Raw genomic sequence first — 24,020 nt, forward strand, 5'->3', positions numbered from 1 at the left:
GCATCATTTCCTGTAATTTGACACTGGCCCTTTAAGAAAGGGTCAGTGACTGCGCGCGCGCCCTAATGCGCGTGCGCGCGGCGCGGGTGCCAGAAGCCAGGGAAGGAAGCTGAGAGGAGGACGCAGGGGAGCCGGCCAGGACCTGGGAAGCCGTCGGGCGCCGGGAGCGGAGACCAGGGGGCCTGGGAAGGACGGGCACCGGAGGTTGGAGAGCGGGGAGCATGGCAGGTGAGCCGGGGAGTGGAGCTGAGGACCCGGGGAGCGGAGCAGAGGACCCGGGGAGGGAAGCCGAGGACCCGGGGAGCGTGACAGTATTGGTCTGTACACTTTGTCTTCTCCTCCCTGTCTGTGATTCCCCCGGCCCCACCACCTTCCTCTGGCCAGTGAATAACCTGCTTCCTCTGTCTGAAACCGCAGCACAGATCTGTCATTTAAAGACCGATGGAAGGCAGATGGGCCGGGGGAATCACAGACAGGGAGGTGAAGCCCCATTACAGCCAACCCTTAAGCACTGAAATCTAAGTAGTAGAAAACTTAAAATGGTGAGTAAAATACCCACAAAGAGGATTTATTTACCAACATTATTAATGTAATCAGTAGTAGAGCTCCATAACAGCCATCTCTTTACTTTACAGTACAAAATGGTACTGATAGGTTCTCTGTAAGTAAAGTATCTGCATATGCATTCATTTTATAATATGTGTCTTTGCTAGTAGTCATTGTACTTTACTGAACCTTGTATCCTCGATATTGTTATATAGAATCAGCCTTTTACTGTTTGACACATAAGATTGAGAGTAACTTCACTTGACAGTAATTTCCTAGCTTAGTATTGGATGCAGGTCAGAAGAGACATGATAACAGAGTGTGGTATGTAATGTACCAATTGTTTATGCAAATGTACATTCTTATTTGTCAGCTTTGATAAGTAATGTATATATATATATATATATATATATATATATATATATACCGTATATATATATATATATATATATATATATATATATATATATATATACAGTATATACTGTATATAAAATTATATTCATAATCATGTTAGGTCATCCCAGTTTAAATACGATTCTACAGGAGTGGAAAATATGACTATGGAACCTAATAGATTTATTATGTAAAATCTCTCGTCTCAGTAATACGCATGGTAAGCTTCAATATAATGAACTACATTGTGTTGCCTAAACCACAACCTTTGATGCTTTGTAGCTTGGGTGGCTGAATGAAGACATTCATGTAGGGACTGTATAAGCGCTAATGCTAACAAGAACAGTGTCGCTGCCTGCAGAACCAATCAGATTCTACTTATTTACAAATTAAGGGTAAAGAATAAAACACAGGATTTGATTCAACTGATTCTGATAATAGAGCTATTTTTCCACCCACTGCTTGGCCCACATCTATAAAATTTGGGGTGAGACAGGAGGCAATGTGCACAACACTGAAGCACATATTACACAGTATCTGCAATACATTTCCAGCTCAGATAAACTTGAAATTATGGTTTGATTCATATGTGATTTCAGAACTATATGACATTTACTTCTGCATTACCTACAAACAGCTAACTAGTCTACTAAAAGTGAATGCCAGTGGCTAGTAATTTCATGATTGTGTTTTCCTAATCAAATTAATCAGATAGCATAATAAAAGTGTCAGGCTACGTGTCCACAATCCAGATGAGCGAGTGTTCTGGACGCTGCCTACTTTCTCTTCCGGAGACGCTAGTATCCTGGGCGGGAGAACGCACTGTCTGAGTCCACGATCAGGACTACTGACGCAGCGTAATTTCGCTGTGTTCTTCTGCTCAGATCACCACCATTTCCACAAGAATACATTGACATACTGGTCCTCGGAAAGTCGGGCCTCAGGTTAGTTTACGGATCGTCAAAAAAAGCATAGTGGGCATGGGATCTTTATAAATCCAATATACTATGCTCGTACTGTACAACACAGCATTTTGGATGCAGGGAAAATACGCTGCATCCAAAACGCTGCTAATCCGGATCATGGGAATGCACCCTAAAGGGTGCTTTACAGGATGCGACATCGCTAACGATATATCGTTGGGGTCACGTCGTTAGTGACGTACATCCGGTGCCGTTAGCGACATCGCAGCGTGTGACACCAAGGAGTGATGATCAACGATCGCAAAAACGTCAAAAATCGTTGATCGTTGACACATCGCTCCTTTTCATAATACCGTTGGTGCTGCATGTCGTTGGTTGTTCGTCGTTCCTACGGCGTCAAACATCGCTATGTGAGACACCGCAGAAACGATGAACATCTACTTACCTGCGTCCACCAGCAATGAGGAAGGAAGGAGGTGGGCGGTATGTTCCGGCCGCTCATCTCCACCCCTCCTCAGCTATTGGGCGGCCGCTTAGTGACGCTGCAGTGACATCGCTATGACACCAAACGCACCTCCCCCTTGAAGGAGGGATTGTTCGGCGGTCACAGCGATGTCGCTGAAAAGGTATGTGCGTGTGACGCTGCCGTAGCGATAATGTTCACTACGGCAGCGATCACCAAATGTCGCACGAACGACGGGGGCGGGTGCTATCGCGCACGACATCGCTAGCTATCGCTAGCGATGTCGCAGTGTGTAAAGCACCCTTTAGGGTACACACCAGCAAAAGACCTCTGTGAATTAACTCTTGTCAGAACAATATTTGTGCCCATGCTCCACCTCAATTCTCCCTCAGGACACTCATTAAGCATTGTGACTACCAGTAAATGCTTTAGTGTCAGATCAAGGAGCCTTAGCAAAGGGTAGTCCAATGAGTAACAGTCATTGTTGGCTCCAACTCTAACCATCAATCTGTATGATTATTCAAGAATAAATACACTTTCTTGATGAGTGGCACAATATTAATTATCCCCTTGCTAAAGTTTGCATTGCACCCAATTTCAAAAGTGTAATATTCAGTTGAGACATGAAGCCTACCCCCAGGGCTACCCAGCCTGGCAGCAATGCCTAGTAGTCACTAGCTGAGCATCCTTTGAACACCATAGTTGTGTTGCCTACAGCGATTGTCTGGGTTAAGAACAAGCTTTGATCTTTTTAATTTAAGTACGTTACATTTTTTCAAGACTGATTTGAGGTTATCTATCATCACAAACAATGGGATTCTGACCACATCTGACCAGGTTTGAGTTTCATTCCTTGCAGAGTTGTCTTTCAATTTATAAAGCAGCCTATCTACAAAAAGGCACGTGTAATACTATACACACAATTGTCATAATTACAAAAGACAAGAAGCTGTATTCTGAAATATCACACTTTGCTATGTAGTTTTTTTCTAAGTCCTTAATAAAGTCTGTCAACTTGATAAAAATATCTGACAAATTAGAACTTTATGTGGTCATATTCATTAAAATGCACTCAATCAATTCAAGCTGCCCGGCTTCAAACTGAAGCTAGCATAGTAGTTGTAGATAAAAATAAAAAGTCCATTAAAATATTTGACTAATACTCTCACAAACAGTAAAAGTCTCCAGGGAACGCTGACTGATTACTAATGGCAGCTTTCCAGCTTTTTAGTTGTGTATAATTTGAGCTACTAGGAAAGACAAAGTTCTGTATTAGAGATGCGGAAATAGTCTGTCTCAACTTTATTCTTCAATAGTTCTACAGTTCCTAATATTACTTAAAAAAATAAAAGATCCATGATCCAAACCCAAATATTGTCATATACAATAACACTGTACGATCCTATATATGTGTAAATAACAACTCACTGATGGTGTTTCCATTTCACACATATATAACATATGCATGTGCCATAAATATATTGTAGATGCAGGTCCTGCCAATAGGACCTGCTGTCATGGATGTATCAGGCCTGTTATAGAGATTTCAAGGCCGGCTGACAATCCAGTGGCAGCGAGTTTTAGAAAATCCCAGAGATTGGCAGCTTCTATTGTTATCTGACAGTTCCCTGTTTCTGCAGCTGCGGACCTCAAGAACCCTGGGAGACTGTCAGTTTTTCTGCTCAGTTGCCAGCCTCTGACTTCCTTTTTAAACCTCTCCCTGGGGATATTTGGGTGCAGTTTATAGTTTGTTCCAAACTGAGCTATAGAGAGGACATCTTCTGTTGCTCCAGACTCTTGTGGTTGCTACAGCTCAGACAAGTGTTTGTCTTTGCTATCTACCAGGGCTCTGGTGACTGCAGTTGTGGTTCCCCAGTATTGTTTCGTTGTGTCTTCCTTTAGTGATAGTGGTGTTGACGAAGACCTCATGCCCTCCATCCTTACTTAGTGCCCATGTGCCAGGGTGTAATAGGGCCCCAGGTATTCCTGCTCGGTGACAGGTGCGGAATCTGTACAGGATCTGTGAGGGCAGTGATGGTGAGCTGCAGGTTGTTGTCAGGGATCACAACTTCCCCCTTTCCCTAGCTATAAGGCATTCCTTCCCACTTCCTGTGTGTTGTCTTATACAGCTGGCTTAGCCTCTCGCCCCTACTGTGACACCTGCATCTATTTAAGAGCAGGGCCTTGACAACTGTCAATAAAGAGGTGGTTAGAATACACATAGAGGACATCTCTTTCTATTCATTTGTGTGTGAATTCCAACCACTTCTCTATAGATAGCTGTCAGGGACCAATTCTCAAAAGAAATGATGGACCCGCCTCAACCATACTGTTATGGCATATCCAGTGGATATGGTATGTGTATGAAATAAGATTATTCCTTTACGATATATTAGTGGATATGTATAGAAATATATGCAACAAATTGATGTTCTGTTATTTATCAAATTATTAAAAAAATACAGGTTAAAAAAGACAAAAAATGCTAAGAAAAGGTATGTACAGAAGACAGTGTCAGAAATTGAGAAAAACGAAGATAATGGATTAAATCACCACCATGTATAGGCACAAAAATCAGCTAAAAGTATATCAAAGAGTGACTAAAAAAAGTATGAAAATCAAAAACAGCAAAGATAGCAAGGGTTAATGGGGTTCCCCAGTTAAGATTATTTATCACCTAGCCACAGAATAAGTGGAAACGTATAGGTCAGTGGAGGTTCCACTGCTAGGAGCTGCAAAGATTAGCAAAATGGTGGTCTTTTCACCTAGACGGGGCACTTTTTGTCCCTTAAGAATGAAGTGACAGTGCACACGCCCAACTGCCCCAACTACCGCTTCATTAAATCCTAAAGCGTCTACTAAGCGCTGTGGCCCGCTTTTTCTGACAGCGCCATAGGGATTGGAGTGAAGTTTGGACATGCACACTTTCATTTTGCCGTTCGGTGTGGGTCACAGCAGTCAGACTTTCACCAATCTATAAGTTATCATCTACCAGTGGATAAGTGGTAACTTGTTTTGACTGTATAAACTATTTAATGTTCACTTATGACACATGATGCACATCTTGTCAACTGCTTAATTTTAAAAAGTCTGATCACACACATGCATATTTATAAATTGCTGAGAACCCCTCATTTTAAATACTTTTATTTGTTTCTTACTTGAAATTAAGAGGTATACTTATAACATAATCCATAGCTCACAGTCAAGGTTCTGGTTCACCAAGCTATGTATATATGGAGAAATCAGGAGAGCTAGATTTCACTTCCTGTTCATTTATATTGAAGTACAACTAAAAGAAAACAAAAAAATCCCCTGACTAGCCTGCACTAGAAATTTCCCCACCAAAGCCATGTAGACTATGGCCTACACAGCTACAGTCTAGCCATTGGGTCGCAAGTCTGATAGCGAAGTAGAGATAAGGCAACATGACTGATCATCATATTGTCTAACAAATGGCCTACACAGCTACAGTCTAGCCACTGGGTCACAAGTCTGATAGCGAAGTAGAGATAAGGCAACATGACTGATCATCATATTGTCTAACGAATGGCCTACACAGCTACAGTCTAGCCACTGGGTCACAAGTCTGACGGAGAAGTGGAGATAAGGCGACATGAATGATCATCATGTTGTCTAACAAAAACTAAAGGTACTGTGAATTTGCCAAGGAGTTTTTACTGTAATGCATGTGTGTACCTGAGTTGAGTGTCGAAGGTCGGTAGCCCTTGGCGAAGGATTGACTCCAGATCCCAGAGACCCTGGCACATTACATGAAAGACATAATCCTAGCTGGGTGTGTGGACTTGTGTTATGTGGGCTGTACGCCCATGTATGCTGCATGTTGCTGTTGGCTTTGGCTGACCAGAACCAAATGATGATTTGCTTGGTAAAAGAGACCACCAGTTCAGTTTCAACTAGAAATGATTGGACACATGGATATTCAGGTTCACTGGGTTCAACCGGACTTTAGATAAACGTTTTTTTTTGGGACCCAGACTAGACCTGATCTTGTTCCCAGACCACTAACCCTATAAAAGTCAATTGGGACTCAAATGAAAAAGCTCAACTCAGGTAACAAGTATGATCAAAATCAATGAATAAGCAGTTTGGCTCTCCACACACATACAGCCAGCTATAAACAGAGCATTATCTGGGGAGGAAGGGCAAAGGTTTTTTTGGGACACAATACTTCCAAAAACATTACTTTTACCCCCAGTTACAGCCATTCAGAGACTGCAAGTTGCTCATAGTGGGTCAAGCACCGAGTGTACCCAAGCACCCCAATACTTGATGATGTGTTTAGCTATGAACAGCACCTGAACTCTGACATGGACTTTTAAAAAAAAGAACACATTAAGGTTTGAGACCAGACACTCAGAGTTTCATATGAACCCCATGCTTAACACCTCGGGTTCGCTAATTTCTAGTTTCAACTCCATAATTAACAGTTCTTCCATAACAACTTTACACACGACAACAGTGCACATAACTTCCAGGTCATTCCAGTTTTATAGCATATCTTCAGACACATTCTGAGGTCCCTCTGCATTGTTCCTTATCTTACTGGGAGTCTCTGGAAAACCCAGACCAGCCTAACAGTCCAACACGTAACAGTCACTTTCTCTTCTGCTGCTCCACATCAATCTCCTGAAATGGGTAAAGGGTTTGTGGCCAGAGAAGAGCCTTATGCCCCAGATGCTTCCAAATCCATATCTTTTCTCTTGGTACAGCTGAAGGGTAGAGGGGTAGCCGGTAGTAGCAGAGAAGATCCTTGCGCTCTTGGACGCTTGGGGAGACTCAGCTCAGGAAAGTTAACTATGCTCAAACACCAGTCCATCACTGCCCATTGCCTTTGAGACTTGGGGCTTTGCTGCTAGAGTCCTATCCTTCAGACTCCACTGTCTAGGGCAACTTCGTTAGAAGGTCAATCTCTAGCATGAAGCAATGTTTTGCATTCTGTGTCTCGGTCAACACTTTAGGATCACTCTATCTTGATCCGGTCTCCTTTCTCTTACTATTATAACTACTATACGTTAGTTTCTGTCACACACTGGGTCTTCACTAACTTTCAAGTAGGAACCATCTCTTTCCCTATGAGCTAACCCCTTCCATTGTGGACTAGTCCCAATATTGCACTACTTCTGACCATGCTCGCTGTCTATTGCTAGGCAGACCTTAACCCCCTAACAGTGCAGCGTTCAACATCTTACATGAAAAAGTGATACACGTTACATTACTACATATAGTTTTACTGTATACTACAAATTATATCACAATTCACATAGTACAATATTTACAAAACACGCAGAACACAATTCACATTACACTACATGACAATACAATAACGCAATTAGTGTCTTAAGGAAAAGGAATATGATAGCAATGAGTCCACCTCCTTACACCTAAAAGTTAGTAAAGTTTAGGACTCGTTCGCATGGCAGAGAAAGATAATTCCAAATTACAAAGCTGTAGGAAAGCCCTACCATATCATGCTCTATTAGGTGCCAAAAAAGAAGACATTTGCAATAGAGACAAGTCCTCTTTCAGGATAGAAGCTACATCATGCCACAATTTTATTTTTCTCTGATTAACATGATTTCATACAGACACAATATGTACCTCTAAGGGTATCCTATAGTGGTTACAAGCAAAACAGAGGTATAATATGACAGTATGGGCAGGAGACTATAAAGGGAACAACCCACAAGGTTTTTGCCCTATAAACTGGAGGCAGTGCCCTAATGATGTTGATTGAAATACTAAAAATCTTTAGCTAAGAAATCCGAAGTTGATTACAGAATAATCTTTGTGCAAACCTTCAGAAATTACGAAATTTTTGCACAGGCTTGAGCATTGGGACAGCATATTGTGAGTCGGGTCCTTTGTGATCATTTCTACTCCTGCCTTGTCTCCTTTTCTTTATTTGAATTTTGTGCCACCACCGCCATTACTGCTGTTGGCAGAATGTGCACATTACTATTATGACAGTGTCTTCAATAAAATGATGCGTTAAGGGCGCATGCACATACCGTGATCTCCAGCACCATTTTACTCAGGACAATGTGAAGATGACTATGAGCGATGGCAGCGCATGCGCTGATGATGAAAATTTCAATCTGCGCATGCAGCACTGCCGCTCATATTGGTCTTCCATAATATGGCATTGGAGATTGCTGTATACGCACGTGCTGATCCCGGCTCCATTTTATTAAAGATAACATCACAATAGCTATGCGCATGCGCCGCCAACAGCAGTATTGGCGGCGGCACAAAAGTTAAGTAAAGAAAAGGAGGCAAGGCAGGAGGAGGAAGGATTATAAAGGACCTGACCCACAATGTCCTGCCCCGATACTCAAGCCTGTGCACAAATTACGTCATTTCTGAAGATTTGAACAAGGATTATTCTGCAATCAAGCCTCAGGTTTCTTATCTATAGGTATCATTTTCATCAGCATCCTAGCGCCATTACAGTATGGCACTGCCTCCAGTTTGTAAGGCAAAAAACAGTTGTTTGGTTCCCTTTAAACCAGGTAAGAAAAAAGGCATGTGAAAGATCACTCCTATATGTTATAGCTTCAGTTTGCAAGCTAAGCACAATATTCCATTTGCAACAAAATAGACATTTTTGCTGCTGAAACAAGTATAAAATGGCTCTGTCTATAATTCTCCAGAGTTCAAACAATATAGTTATGTAGATAGAACATAATCTGACATTAACCCAGATATCAAATGCTACTAAAAATGAATTGCTGTAGCTCAAAATATAAATTGGACTACAGTTCTGAATAAATGCTATCGCACTGAATCTTCTGGAGAGGTGAAATGTATTAAAACAAGTGACATGGAATTAAATGAATCAAACATATTACACAAAATGCAGTTCGGTAAGCACAATTTTTTCTGCGGCTTGGGAGCCGAGACCATTTTCTTAGAGATGGATTTCACTTACTTTCAAATAAATTACTTTAGCCATTGTTGTGATTTGAAACGCCAAATAGAAATTTAATACCCAAAATACGCCAAACCATTTTCTTTATATGAAATATACAAGGCATCAATTGGAGTACAAAGAGATTCTCTGGAGGGAAATCAGATGGCAAAAAAAGGTTAAATTGCCTATTTAACCATTGCATGCTACTGTAGAGATGCATTATTAGGCTGTTAATAGAAAAAAGCAAATATATTCACACATTTATACATCCAATTCGAATATGCAAATAAATGTATCATGCATTCACCATAGGAATACATTATTCAAGTTGATCAGGCAATCAGTGAAAAGTACATATTTGGAAAATTAGGATAATTTTAAAAAGTTATTTTTTTATAAAAATATTACTTTCTTAAGTTTGGTTTTGCATTTTTTAAAGTGGTTTTTTTTTAGAATAAAACCCAATATCCATTCTAGTTCCTGTTAAAGAGGACCAACCACCAGGATTTTCCTATATAAACTAAAGCCGGTGGAATACTGGTACTATCATGCTGATGCTATATATACCTTTAGTTGAAAGGTCGGATGTACAGTATAGTTTCTGAAATATAGGCAAGTAAAGTTTGTGAAATGCACTGTTATTTGATTGATAGCTGCTGCTGAATATCTAATAGATGAATTGGGTTATTTCTGCCCCTGTCTGTCCTTCCTGCCCCTTGTGCTTCCTCCCTCCTTCCTCCCCCTGTAATAACAGAGACATGGGGAGGAAGGACAGGCAGGCAGACAGGGGCGGGAATAACTAACAAAACTTGACCCACTTATTAGATATTCTGTAAGCTGCTATCAATCAAATAACAGGGCATTTCACAAACTTTACTTGCCTGTATTTCAGAAACTATACATCCGATCTCACAACTAAAGGTATGTATAAAATCAGCATGATAGCACCAGTATAGCACTGGCTTTAGTTTATATAGGAAAATCTTGGTGGTTGGTGCTCTTTAAAACGGAGCTTGAGCTGGAGGAAACAAGAAGCTAAACATATTTTTCTTCACCTTAAAGCACTGAGCATGGTGGAATCTGGATTTACTATCTATTCGTGACCTTCGTGTTAGCCCAAACAGTATTGTTTTGCTACATAAACAGTAATAGTTCTGCATCGTGTGAATTTTTATTTTTAAGGGATTCTTCAGAATTTAAGTAATGAATGCCACAGAATATAAGATGTCTCATTAGTGTAGACCCTATGACCTTCCTCACCTACGCTAATACTCTATGAGTTTGGAAAGTGGTTTTGTTTCTGCAAATCAAGAGAAGTCTCATTTTTGTTCTATAATTTAGAGCAAAAACAAGGCCACTGGCTCCTCTAAATTGGATAATACTTACATCAATATTCTTGTCGCTGTAGTTTTGGCTAAATTTGTCACTTCAACAGACCTCTTTAATTAAACTAATCGAAAATGTGTCATATTAGATGTACAGTACATGAGTGGGTGTATTAACAAACATTAATTATCTCATTCGAAATGTAAGAATGCCTCTATATAGAAAGTGCACCATCTGTCATTAAAGGGAACCTGACAGGAGGTTCTTGCTTCCCATGGTTCAAGCAACATAAATGTATATTGTACTCTGGAGGCTTCTCCCTGTCCAACTGTGAATGACAGACACGTCTGCTTTTCAGGCCTCCTTCATACGGCCATGTTTCCGGTACATGTGGTATCTGTTTTCTCCAGGGATACCACACGTACCCATTATAACCTTTGGGGCTCCTCCCATGTCCATGTTTTTACACTGATTGCATGTCTGTGCAACATGCATGACAGGGGCCAATACAAGTCTATGGGTCCATGAAAGAATATATACAGCACACGGATGGCATCCATGTGTTTAGTATTGCAAGCTACAAGAAAAACTTTGTAATTTCATTCTTTCTTTATCCATACTGGAAAAACGCTGATGACACACACTGCTAGTAAAAACACACACACAGATGACACACTTATGTCACACTGATGACACACTGATGCAAAACACTGATGACACCGATACCATTTTTCTACATACGTGTTTTATATGGACGTGTGAAGGAGGTCTAAGGGGTACTTTGCACGCTGCGACATCGCAGGCCGATGCTGCGATGCCGAGTGCGATAGTCCCCGCCCCTGTCGCAGCTGCGATATCCTTGTGATAACTGCCTTAGCGAACATTATCGCTACGGCAGCTTCACATGGACTCACCTGTCCTGCGACCGTCGCTCTGGTCGGCGACCCGCATCCTTATTAAGGGGGCGGTTCGTATGGCGTCACTGCGACGTCACATGGCAGGCGGCCAATAGGAGCGGAAGGGCGGAGATGAACGGGATGTAAACATCCCGCCCACCTCTTTCCTTCCGCATATCCTACGGAAGCCGCAGTGACGCCGGTAGGAGATGTTCCTCGCTCCTGCGGCTTCACACACAGCAATGTGTGCTGCCGCAGGAACGAGGAACAACATCGGGCCGTCGCGTCAGCGTAATTATGGATTACGCAGACGCTGCACCGATGATACGATTATGACGCTTTTGCGCTCGTTAATCGTATCATCGAACCTTTACACACTACGATGTCGCATGCGATGCCGGAAGTACGTCATTTTCAATTTGACCCCACCGACATCGCACCTGCGATGTCGTAGTGTGCAAAGCCCGCCTTAGAATGTATGGGAAAATCTGTCCGAATCAGCATGTATCCTGACAACTTCCCCTTCTTATACAGACTCTGCAATCTCTTGCCTCTCTCAACATTGAATGATACACACAGAGGTGGACATATCATTGGTGCAGCCAGTGCAGTCACAGAGGGGCTCAAGTAGTTGGAATTGTGCTTTTAGACACACTTAAAGGTCGCAAAGGGCCGTATATTGTTATTGCACAGGAGCTCTTTTTTGTCTGTGTCCGCCAGTACATACAGTGCCTTGCAAAAGTATTTGGCTCCCTTGAATATTTTCAACCTTTTCCTTGATTTCAGGCTTCAAACATAAAGATAAAAATTTTAATGTTATGGTGAAGAATCAACAAGTGGGACACAATTGTGAAGTTGAACGAAATGTATTGCTTATTTTAAACTTTTTAAAAAATAAATAACTGAAAAGTAGGGCGTGCAATATTATTCGGCCCCTTTAAGTTAATACTTGGATTACGCCGACGCTGCTCCGATGATACGATTACGACGCTTTTGCGCTCGTTAATCGTATCATCGAGCCTTTACACACTACGATGTCGCATGCGATGCCGGAAGTACGTCATTTTCAATTTGACCCCACCGACATCGCACCTGCGATGTCGTAGTGTGCAAAGCCCGCCTTAGTGTGTTTATAGAGTGAGATTTTTTAGTCGCCAGCAACCTGCCTCAGACCAGTCATCAGAAACACTTAGTGATTCATTAAGATCGATGTTGTTCATGACGGTCTTGAGTAGGGGACGTTATGGAGTCAGATACTCCTGTTTTATTAAGAGGCGTATGCTTCTTAAAGAATCCAGTAAGTCTGAAAAGTAAAGAGTGCTTCCATGCACCTCACCACAAACTTTGTTCCAGTCATGAAATGGACTAAGATTTGTTGCATAAGGTGCACCACAGCTGGTCGTGAAGTACACAAGATGGGAATTCATGCTCTTGTCCTGCCCCGTTCTACCACAGCTCCACCTTTTGGAGTAGTTGGGCAAAACTGTTTTGGAAACGCAAAATTCACAATATTTTCCAACTTTTAAAAGCAATTTACCGTATTTTTCGGACTATAAGACGCACTTTTTTTCCTCCCAATGGCTGCGGTGCGGTGGTGGTGGAGCAGGTGAAGGCGGTGCGGTGGTGGTGGAGCGGGTCATCAGAGGCAGGAGCAAGCTGTAGCAGCGCTACCCTGACCACATGGCCCCGCTCATTTGATATGCACGCCCATCATCCCGCCCATCATCTCTCAGCCCTGAAGCCGACGCTGACAGGTGGGCAGGATGATAGGCGTGGGATGCGCGCATACTAAAGAGGCGGCCCGCGTGATCACCCTAGGCAACTACAATCTGGAGTGACCATGTGCGGCTGTATTCACTGCCCCCCCGTGCACCATCATCAATGCGGGGGGCAGTGAATAAGTACAGTATACTCACTGTTCCCCTGCAGCATCGCGGTGTCCTCCTGTCTGCTGGCCCGCTGCTGTGTGTAGAGAGCGGTGAGCAGAGGGATGATGTCATCGCTGTACACACGGCTCCACACAGGTCAGATGGCACACAGACAGGAAGCGAGCGAGGCTGCATGGAGTGAGGAGAGGTGAGTATACAGCGGTGACTCCAGCTGTTACCGCAAATCTGTCCACGGCTGAAGTGACCGCGAGATCTGCAGTGACAGCTGGAGTCACCGCTGATCCCGGCGGCTCACTTCACTTGCAGCCTGACCCTCACAGAGAGCAGTCGTGTTCTATGGCTGCTCTCTGTGATTGTCAGATGTAGCAGAGCTGGATGCGCCTTGGGACATCGTGTGGATTACATCGGACCTGGGTATTTTAGGGGTTAATAAAGTGGTGAAAGAGGGTGCTTTTTTGTCTTTTATTTCAAATAAAGGATTTTTATGTGTTTGTGTTTATTTATTTTCACTTACAGTTTAGTGATGAGGGGGTGTCTCATAGACGCCTGCCATCACTAAGCTAGGACTTAGTGGCAGCTATGGGCTGCTGCCATTAACTCCTTATTACCCCGATTGCCACCGCATCAGGGCAATAGGGATGAGCTGGGAAAAGTCCCAGGACTCTCGCATCTAATGGATGCAGCAATTGTGGGTGGCTGCTGGCTGATATTTTTAGGTTTGGGGGGCTCCCAATAATGTGAGTCTCCCCAGGATGAGAATACTAGCCCCAGCTGTGAGACTTTATCTTGGCTGGTTATCAAAATTGGGATAACCGCACGCCGTTTTTTTTTTTTGTTTTTGTTTTGTTTTTTAAATTACCCCATACAGTGTCAGAAGCAGATCCTCGCCCCAAAACAGTGTCATGACCACATTTTTTGCTTAAAAATTTTATTTTCCTATTTTCCTTTTCTAAAACCAGGGTGCGTCTTATGGTCTGGTGCGTCATATAGTCCGAAAATAAGGTATTCCAGAATACTGGCGTTATCACTTTGATAAATTGGGGACATAGTCAGTAGCTGACTTTTAAAGTATATTTACTCTGAAACACCCAGAATTTCATAGTAATACATACATGGTCGTAACAATGCTTGTGGTTTAGGTTAAACCCTATCAGCCATTCAAAAATGCCAAGAAAGTAGATATACAGGATATCTCAGTATTTGTGACCAGTCTATAATGGTTAATAAGAGGTAAGCAAGGGCATTAATGATAGATATATATTATGCTTCTCCTTCATAAGCATACTTCAGTAGATGTGGATACACTTATTATTTTATGTCCAGGGGCTCTTGGAGTATATCTATTGTAAAGATGTCTGTTTTAGTTTTATACGTCCTTAAAGGACAATATAACTAGATATGTGACTTTATATTATTGAATATGTACTAACAGAAGTGGAAGAATATTACATGGGGTAAAAGAAGCTTTAAAAATGTCCTTGGGGTTTGTGATAGCTCATTTCATTTCAGATGTTCGGGCTCACTTCTACAAGTACAATTATTCATATTTCAGTCCAAGAGTGAGTTAAGGTAATATTAATATAAACCAGAGGTAATTGATGTGAGTAAAATGTTAAAGTGTTTTATATTACAGTACTTCTCTTTGGTAAAATCATAGTAATTGAAAAACCATGTTCTAGACTAGAAAATGCATTATAAATACTTGATGGACAGTGAACGGTAAAAAGGACAGAAATGACTTTGGGATACCCGAATATGTGGAATTTCAGGTAGGAAGCGAAAGAATACAGAGGGAAAAAAATAATGAAAAAGAAAAATCTGAACCTGATTTACAAAGGTACAACTCAAAAAAAACAAAATCCCTACTTTTACATTGCCGTAACTCCAATAGAACTGGGAGCTAAACATGTATTTCCGTTTTTTAGAAACAATGGATTTACACTATTGTGTTTAACCTTTAATTAGTCACATGGGGTCCATTGGACCTCAAGAGAGTTTGAGTTCATCATATTTCCACAAGTATGGAAATTAGGTAACAATCCGATTCGGTAGCTTCCTAATTCTGTCTCCCCTCCGTCCTCAGTCCATCGCAAGACATGGTGTCAACTACACGTGCTCCAATGATCCTATGTGACTAATAGTGTAAGTATTTTAGAGCGATTAATGGAAGGTTAAAGGGGTAGGTTTAATAAAATAGCTCCATTTAGAAATGTAGTTTAGTTCTTCTGATAAGCTATGTCACTTACCTTTCGTGCAGGGAATTGCAGTAGGTAGGTATCCAAGGTTACAGCCCTGCATTGAGGGACAGTTAATTGCTTGTGGTCATAACCATGGATACCTGAGCTTCTGCAATGCCTGGACATGAGGTAAGTGACATAGCTAATCAGGAGACCTATACTACATTTCTAATTGGGGCAATTGCTAATATTCTTATTAATACACCTACTACATATTGAGAGAATCTTGGAGATCGGAATACCCCTTTAAGTTTGCACTGCTAGTAAAGTGTAATCATCCTCTGATTCAGATCGGTAGCAGCCATATCGATCTGAACAAGGATTGGACTCCATTGACGAGAGACTACCAGCTCTATTTTGTCCCTATGTTGGCTGCAGACGAGGATAATATCCATATAATATCTACAGCAGTCAACTAGTGTTTGTCCAGGCCAAAATCGCTTTCTAGACCCAGCCTAAATACAAGACTGCAGCTTTAGTTAAAATGAGTTTTAGTTAGAAGACAATTGCTATTTGGCCACTGCATATTAAAGGGAATCTGTCAACAGGTGTATACCATCTTTGCTTTCTGCCTATGCATAGTATAAGCAGAAAGCTGCCAATCAGTGGTGTGAGCAGGGTTATGTCAAAATTTGATTTTATTAAATTACAGCATGCAGCCCAGTACGTGATCTATCAGGGGTTCTTCCTGAACATTAGTGGTCTCCAACCTTTCTGACCTTGAGTGCCATATTACGCTCTTAGAGCACGTTGTGAGCCACATTTAGCTCTCGTCCCTCACAGTAGTGAGACCCAGAGCCTTCATTACCAATATAAGGACAGCCAAAGCTTTTTACACAGAAATCACCATACCGAGGCAGTATACCATTATCCAAGGATTCCTACCCCATTCACATCTGACCTTCTGTATGGGGTTACTCCCAAATTTCACCATCTGGTGACCTCATCTTCATAGCTGTTTGCGAACCTGGTGCAAATGCACCGAGCTGCCAGACAGCCGTGAGCCACACATCACAGGACCGCGAGCCACATGTGGCTCCCGAAACACAGGTTGGGGACCTCTGCCATATATCATGCTGCTCTCATATAGATTAGTCAAAACCTGGTGACAATTCAATTTAAATATTTTGCCTTCTTATGATTAACTGATTACTACACTGTTGTAAATACAAAAGGACTCTAAGGGTACCTTCACACTTAGCGATGCAGCAGCGATCCGACCAGTGATCTGACCTGGTCAGGATCGCTGCTGCATCGCTACATGGTCGCTGGTGAGCTGTCAAACAGGCAGATCTCACCAGCGACCAGTGAACAGCCCCCAGCCAGCAGCGACGTGCAAGCGACGCTGCGCTTGCACGGAGCCGCCGTCTGGAAGCTGCGGAGACTGGTAACTAAGGTAAACATCGGGTATGGTTACCCGATGTTTACATTAGTTACCAGCGCACAGCTGTGTGTGCAGGGAGCAGGGAGCCGCGCACACTGAGCGCTGGCTCCTTGCTCTCCTACCGTAGCTACAGTACACATCGGGTTAATTAACCCGATGTGTAATGCAGCTACATGTGCAGAGAGCAGGGAGCCGCGCACACTGCTTAGCGCTGGCTCCTTGCTCTCCTAGCTGCTGTACACATCGGGTTAATTAACCCAATGTGTACAGCAGCTAGATGTGCAGAGAGCCGGAGCCGGCAGCACAGGCAGCGTGAGAGCTGCAGAGGCTTGTAACTAATGTAAATATCGGGTAACCACCTTGGTTACCCGATGTTTATCTTGGATACAGCTTACCTCAGCTGTCAGACGCCGGCTCCTGCTCCCTGCTCGCTTCATTTGTCGCTCTCTCGCTGTCACACACAGCGATCTGTGTGTCACAGCGGGAGAGCGGCTTTGAAGAAAACGAACCAGGGCTGTGTGTAACGAGCAGTGATCTCGCAGCAGGGGCCAGATCGCTGCTCAGTGTCACACACAGCGAGATCGCTAATGAGGTCACTGCTGCGTCACAAAAAGCGTGACAGCAGCGATCTCGGCAGTGAGCTCGCTGTGTGTGAAGCACCCCTAATAAAAGAGCCCATGTGAGTACAATTAAAAAACTAGTATAACAAAAAGAACGTTCCACACAATGATACTTATATTACACAGTCAATGCACCAAACTGTAATGCCCGGTCCTGAACTAAAAGCCCCATATATGAGGGTGTTTATTGGTGACAGTAGACCTAGGTCCTGGCATTTAAGTCTGTAGACAGTTTATGTTCTACGTTTGTTTTAGCCTATATTTGTAAGTGTATGCCACAATTATGTAGCTGTTAACAATTAGAATGTTGAATTTATCATTTTTGTGCACGGTTACATTTGTACCCCTCTGCTTTTATTACTGTTACCAGTGGAAGATAAATTCTGCATCCTGATTTTTTACTTTTTTCAGTATGTGACAAATGGAAAAAGTCAAAATGATTCTAGAATGATTCTATTGGAACAAGCTCCGACATATTTTGTGCTTTCTTCCAAGTCTCATGCCCTGGTATTCCTCTACAAGCATAGGCTATTAGTGGTACTATTTGTTTCAATCACTTTTTACTATTCCTATGTTTTGTGTATTTTACATTTGCGCTGATTTGCTCGCTGCCAGGAATGAACGTTGAATTTTAATGCTGACTTCTAATGAGTCAAATCTGGCGATTGAACAAGTGAATAGGGTCAAGCCATCTTCCATTTTATCTCAGACACATGAAATTATAGGGCACATTCATTTCTCCCCTTCCTGCTCCTTAGGTTAAAATGGAAATGAGAAATAACAAGGTTAAGCCTGATCTAAGAACGATAACAGACCTTGTAAGTCTCATGAAAGTGAAATGGAAGATGTCAATATCTAAAGCATGCAGCTCTCCTAATCTCCCGGATAAACTAACAGGATGAAGAAGGGCCGTCATCCATGAGAAAGAGCATGCAGGTACTGCAGTCAGGAGACAAGATATCTTTCCATGTAAGCCCTCTTAGAGCTAAATCCAATTCCACTGGGTACCAAATAACTATAAGATCTCCACTTTTATTTTTACTACTTTCAGGCCACTACAAACATTCACTGCATTTGGCGACGAATGTGTTAAAGATCTAGTTTATCACATTGTATATGCCTTGTTTCCGTTCTTCATTCCCAATTCCAGGGTAACACATGACTCTATCATTCAACAGAAGACTAGAAACTAACTGATCTGGGATCATGTGTGAATACATAATGCAGATAAAGCGTAGACGATTTTACTGATACTGGGTGCTGTAGATATTTTCACATAGCAGGCATACATTTTGTACTTTACATACTGGTATCATGAAGTTTGTTAATGTTGACATAAATTATGACATTACAATGAGTTATTTATGGTTTTTGAGTAGGACTGCAATAATTTCAGGAACCTTAAAGGGAACTTGTCATGTAGAATATGCGTTCTGACCTATCAGCAGACGCATGTGTGCCCTAATTACACCTCCCTACCCATCCCTGTGTTGTAAAATTGTGTAATACGAAAGTAATAAAAAACGTTTTATTACTTCCATATTTACTATGTAAATAGCAGAGCTCGTCACCCCACAGGCGTCGCATCGCCCTGTGGGCGTTTGCATACTTTCCATAGTATCACGCCGCTGTGGGCATGATACTATGGATTCACATGTGCGACGTTCCCTGTTGCACCTTTAGAATCCCACACGTGCGCACTTACCATTCCTGCAGCCTTTTCTGGGTGCTCGTTGTTAGTTTCAGACGCGCTCTGCGCATGATCAGAAGAGTCTGATCATGCGCAGTGCACGTCTGAAGCCGGTGAGTGAACACCCAGAAAATATTACGAGAATGGTAAGTGCAAACACGCGCGGGATCTGAAGGAGCGAGAGGGGACGTCGCACATGTGAATCCATAGTATCATGCCCAAAGGGGCGTGATACCATGGAAAGTATGCAAACGCCCACATGGCGATGTGACGCCCATGGAGCAACGAGCTCTGCTATTTACATAGGAAATATGTAAGTAATAAAACGTTTTTTATTACTTTCATATTACACAATTTTACAATACAGGGATGAGTAAGGAGGTGTAATTAGGGCACACATGTGTCTGCTAGTAGGTCAGAACGCATATTGTACATGACAGATTCACTTTAAAGGGAACCTGTCATCCTGTACAGGCAGTCGGATCTGTGCACAGCATAGTATAGAGAAAGCGAATCTAAGCAGGATGATATACTTGTTTGTTGGAAAAGATTCTAAGTAACTTGTGTTTTATTCATTTGAAATCCCTTTTTATGCATATGAGTCCAGTGGGTGATCCTACTGGAGAAAGAAAGCTATCTCTGCATGAAGTGATACAGGGGTGACTGTCAATCACTGAATACTTCCACCCACTAGACTCATATCCCTACAAGCACTAGAAATTTCAATGAATAAAAGGCAAAGTTTACTGAAACAATTTCCGTAAAAATGTATATCATTCTGATCGGATCCTTCTGCTCTTTAACATTCTGCTAGTACATCAGATGTCATTTACAACTTGACTGGTTCCCTTTAAGGGTGCGTGCCCATAATCAGTTTTCACAGCATTTTGGACACAACATGCTTCAGCTACATCCAAAACGCTGTGATTTACAGTACAAGCACAGTGGATATGATTTCTAGAAATCCCGTGCCCACTGTGCTTGTTTTTCCCCAGCAAACACTGATCTGCGGTGCAACTTTCCAAGCCGCAGCATGTCAATTATTTTCTATGGAGTCGTAAGCGTCCTCCACAGGGAGAACAGAAGAGAGAGACCGCAACTGCCCGAGCCAGGATCTCCTGCATAGGAGACTCGCGGCCCCGCAGGTGAGGACCCGCCGAGTCCAGGATGCAGCGGGTCCTGATCATGGGCACGTACCCTAACATGAATCATCATACAGCGTGATAAAATCCCAAAGAGCACTTGCCACACCTATAATTATGATAACATTAAATAAATCCAATGAATCCTAATATACTTTCTGTAGAAAATCTATAACAACAATATAACATTTCATGTACTTAAAATAAAGATATGATCAGACCAGACCTAAAGTATGGCTCAAAAGAATTCAATTTGCAACACGCTTTAAAGTGACCTGACATCAAGATATCCAATGTTGAACTGCTTGCAATGCTTTATGATACTACTGAAAAGCATCCTAAATGTGTAAATATTACCATTCTGCATCCCAGCAAACCTTAGGAAATTCGATTTTGTTATTGTCCCCCATTTTATGCAAATGACTGACACTCAGCCAGATGAGCAGGTTTTACTCACCTTTGGAGACTTTTGCAAGTCTCAAAATTATGAAATTCTGATCAATCAGAGGCATTGGGGCTAGATTCTGAAATGACGAGGAACTGATGAAGGGCTGCCTGGTGCTCCTTTGTATATGGTGGAGGACAAGAATAATGTCAAGTTGTTGGGGTATGTTGGGTTGTAATTTAAGAAGTCATTTAGAATTAAGACAAAGCAGTAAACGGTTTACCCACTGGCGGACACAGACAGAAATGGGCCTCGGTGCAAGAACAATACAGTATATGGGCCCTTTTCAGTATAATAACTCATCAAAATGCACAATTCCACCTTTGGAGGTAAAAATGGGCCCTCTGACCTTTTGGGCCCCTGTGCGGCTGCACCAATTATATGTCTGCTCCTGGGTTTACCATAAAGAAACACTGATGACAAAGTCCCTTTAAGAGCTGCTATACTCAGTAGTATCTTCTCTACCAATATAATGCAACTGGCTATTTTCTTTGCAAACACCAGTAGCTTTTAATTGAGTAAGGCCACTCAGTCTCACACAAGTCCATATATTGATAAGAAGACTTCCCATGGTTCAACTGAGCATATATAACTTAGGTTTCCAATTGCATCCTATATTAGTCAAAGTATAGTTCAGGAGAACTATATGAAGTAATAAGGTCATAATACAGATGCTAAAATATGGCCATGTTAAGGCGATGTCAAAGCAGTGTATGAGAATCAGTCACCCAAAAATAAAAATTGGAAATATGACAGACAAGTACAAATTTGCTTCTTGTGTATTTTAAACTATTTGAACATTATCTAATGACAAATAATTCTGATTAAAGGCAGACTGCCAGGTTTATACTGCCCTGTCTGAGAGCAATGTACTCAGAGACCCTGATTCCAAGGCTGGATTACTTAAGTCTCATCTTGCAGCAATTTTCATAAAATCACTGTTTACTGCAGCAAAAGCCCTTCACAGGAATGCTGTCCATTATGTGCCTGTTCTCTCAAGTTTGTTGATATCTATAAGCTGCAAAATCTCCTGTCCATCCACTGCTGATTGACAACTTTCTAACTATGCACATTATAAGTCTAAAACTATCAATAAGATGTGCGTCACTAACGACGTGACCGCGACGATATATCGTTAGCAATGTCGCAGCGTGTTAAGCACCCTTAAGCCTACTGATCAACAGAAGGACTCAACTCTTGGCTTCGCTAACTAATTAAAAGGCCTATACAAAAAAATAGTTGTCAGAAAGAAATTACGGTTGTGCTGATTGTTTAGCCAGCAGATATCTCTCCAAACTACTCATGAACCATTGCAAGGCTCCTTTGTTGGCGGCAAGATTAAAAGGATTGGTATTCCTAAATCAGATATCCCAAATTTTTATTTCTCTAACATCCTCTATCGAGGGTAAGTCGGGAGAGCCCATAAACATTAGACTGTCCGCCGTGCCCACTGATTTCCGTAGGTTTGCATGTACAAGGGCCTTAAAGGGGTTTTCCCATGAACAAAGTTAATTTTAATTAATACATCTTGGAATAATAATAAGTTCCCCAATTGGATGCGTTAAAACAAAAATGTATGTGTCCCTGTTTTGTGTAATGGCCGTATCTGACCGTACAGGGACATGGTCTGATCATATCACATCTCCTGGGCACTGGAGGAAGTACAAAAGTATACAAATATTACAAAATGGGATTGAAAATAATTCTTTCTTTGAGGTAAAACATTTTGTAAAAACAGGCAGGAAAATGTTTTATCTCACAAAAAGAATCAGCTATGATCCTGTGCTGCAGTGTCTTCATACTCTTTTGCATCCTCATTGGCCCAGGAGATGTGGTATGATCAGACCTTGTCCCTATACAGTTAGACACAGTCATTACACAGTACATAGCAGGGACACATATATAAAATTATTTCAGCACAGGAACATTTTTCTTAAAACACATCCAATTGTGGAAATTATTATTATTCCAAGATCTGTTGATTAAAATTAACTTTGTTGGTGGGGAAAACCCCTTTAACTGATGGAATAAGCGTCTTGGCCACTACTTCATGTTGCTCACATATAGTGCAACATGCACGTGGTGATGGATTGCCTGTAATACAGTATGTACTATAGTAGGTATTATAGGAATAATAGTCTAAATGGCAGCACACATCCCCCATGTGACAACTCTCAAACCACCAGTAAACCGCAAGGCAAGATCAGCTAACTATATAAAATAAATCATCCCTGATGCAGCCTCAACAGAAAGTGAGAAATAAAGCAAGAATATCCTGGATTCATTTTTGTGACAGATCCTCTTTAGATATAGCAGAACATTAACTTACAGTCTCTCTTAATACTACAGACTTTGTGCATTGGAATGAGAAATATAAAAGTTCTTTCTCTGGCAACCATTCCATTTTAAAATGTCACATGAAAAGTATTAAACTACGTTACTCGGGGATAAAGACCAACAACATGAGAATTTCAAGAGTCTGAAGTCAAAGTGAGTGCATTTCTCATCAAGACACACTTTGTTTTTTCTACACTTTAATCTTGCACAATCTTTGGAGTTTTGCATAAATCTAAAACATATCAAACTTAATGAAGCAGATAAGTCCTAAGAAATCAACACAATGAGCAAAATCAAATCCAGAAAGAAATACACCGTACAGCCTGGAGGGGATGGTGGAAGTTATAATTCAACAACTATCTAACCATCACCGCAATCACTCCCTTAACATTTCCATTAGCTTCTATATTCTAAAAATACTCAGGAAAAAGAATATCAGCCACAAACATTTCAAGCCTAACATTAGCTATCATTACCTTTGCTTTGGGGTGGATTCTGACTTCTGTCTCTGAGGACGTTGATTTGATAGACGGCTCCATAAGGCTCAAAAAGGTCTTTGAGTTCTTTTTCTGACCATGAACGTGGGATCTGACCAACAAACATTTTAATGGCATCTGGGTCTGGCTGGTCTGAGTGATCCAAAGCTCCATTCATCTTGTTGGTTGTTCCGTTACTGTAGAGAAAGAAGTATAAAAGCATTATTAGAACTGACAGTATAAATCAAAAGTCTGGCCAAAACAGGTGCTGTCTGGAGAAAGGTCTTCATAAATCAATGAAGGTTACATCTTTTTA

The 24,020-nt window shown here is 41.7% G+C and overlaps 1 protein-coding gene across 20 annotated transcripts in view; it reads right to left on the reverse strand.

Moving 5' to 3' along the window:
- CELF2 (CUGBP Elav-like family member 2) overlaps positions 1-24,020 on the reverse strand; it is a 621,764-nt gene that overhangs the window by 326,008 nt on the left and 271,736 nt on the right. For all 20 annotated transcript variants that reach the window (XM_075345303.1, XM_075345302.1, XM_075345301.1 and 17 more), the window contains one exon: positions 23,705-23,901. In XM_075345303.1, the coding sequence (XP_075201418.1) occupies positions 23,705-23,901 (197 nt within the window). The remainder of the gene's footprint in view (positions 1-23,704; positions 23,902-24,020) is intronic.

This window comes from Anomaloglossus baeobatrachus, chromosome 4 (genome assembly GCF_048569485.1).
Source record: "Anomaloglossus baeobatrachus isolate aAnoBae1 chromosome 4, aAnoBae1.hap1, whole genome shotgun sequence".
Lineage (NCBI taxonomy): Eukaryota > Metazoa > Chordata > Amphibia > Anura > Aromobatidae > Anomaloglossus > Anomaloglossus baeobatrachus.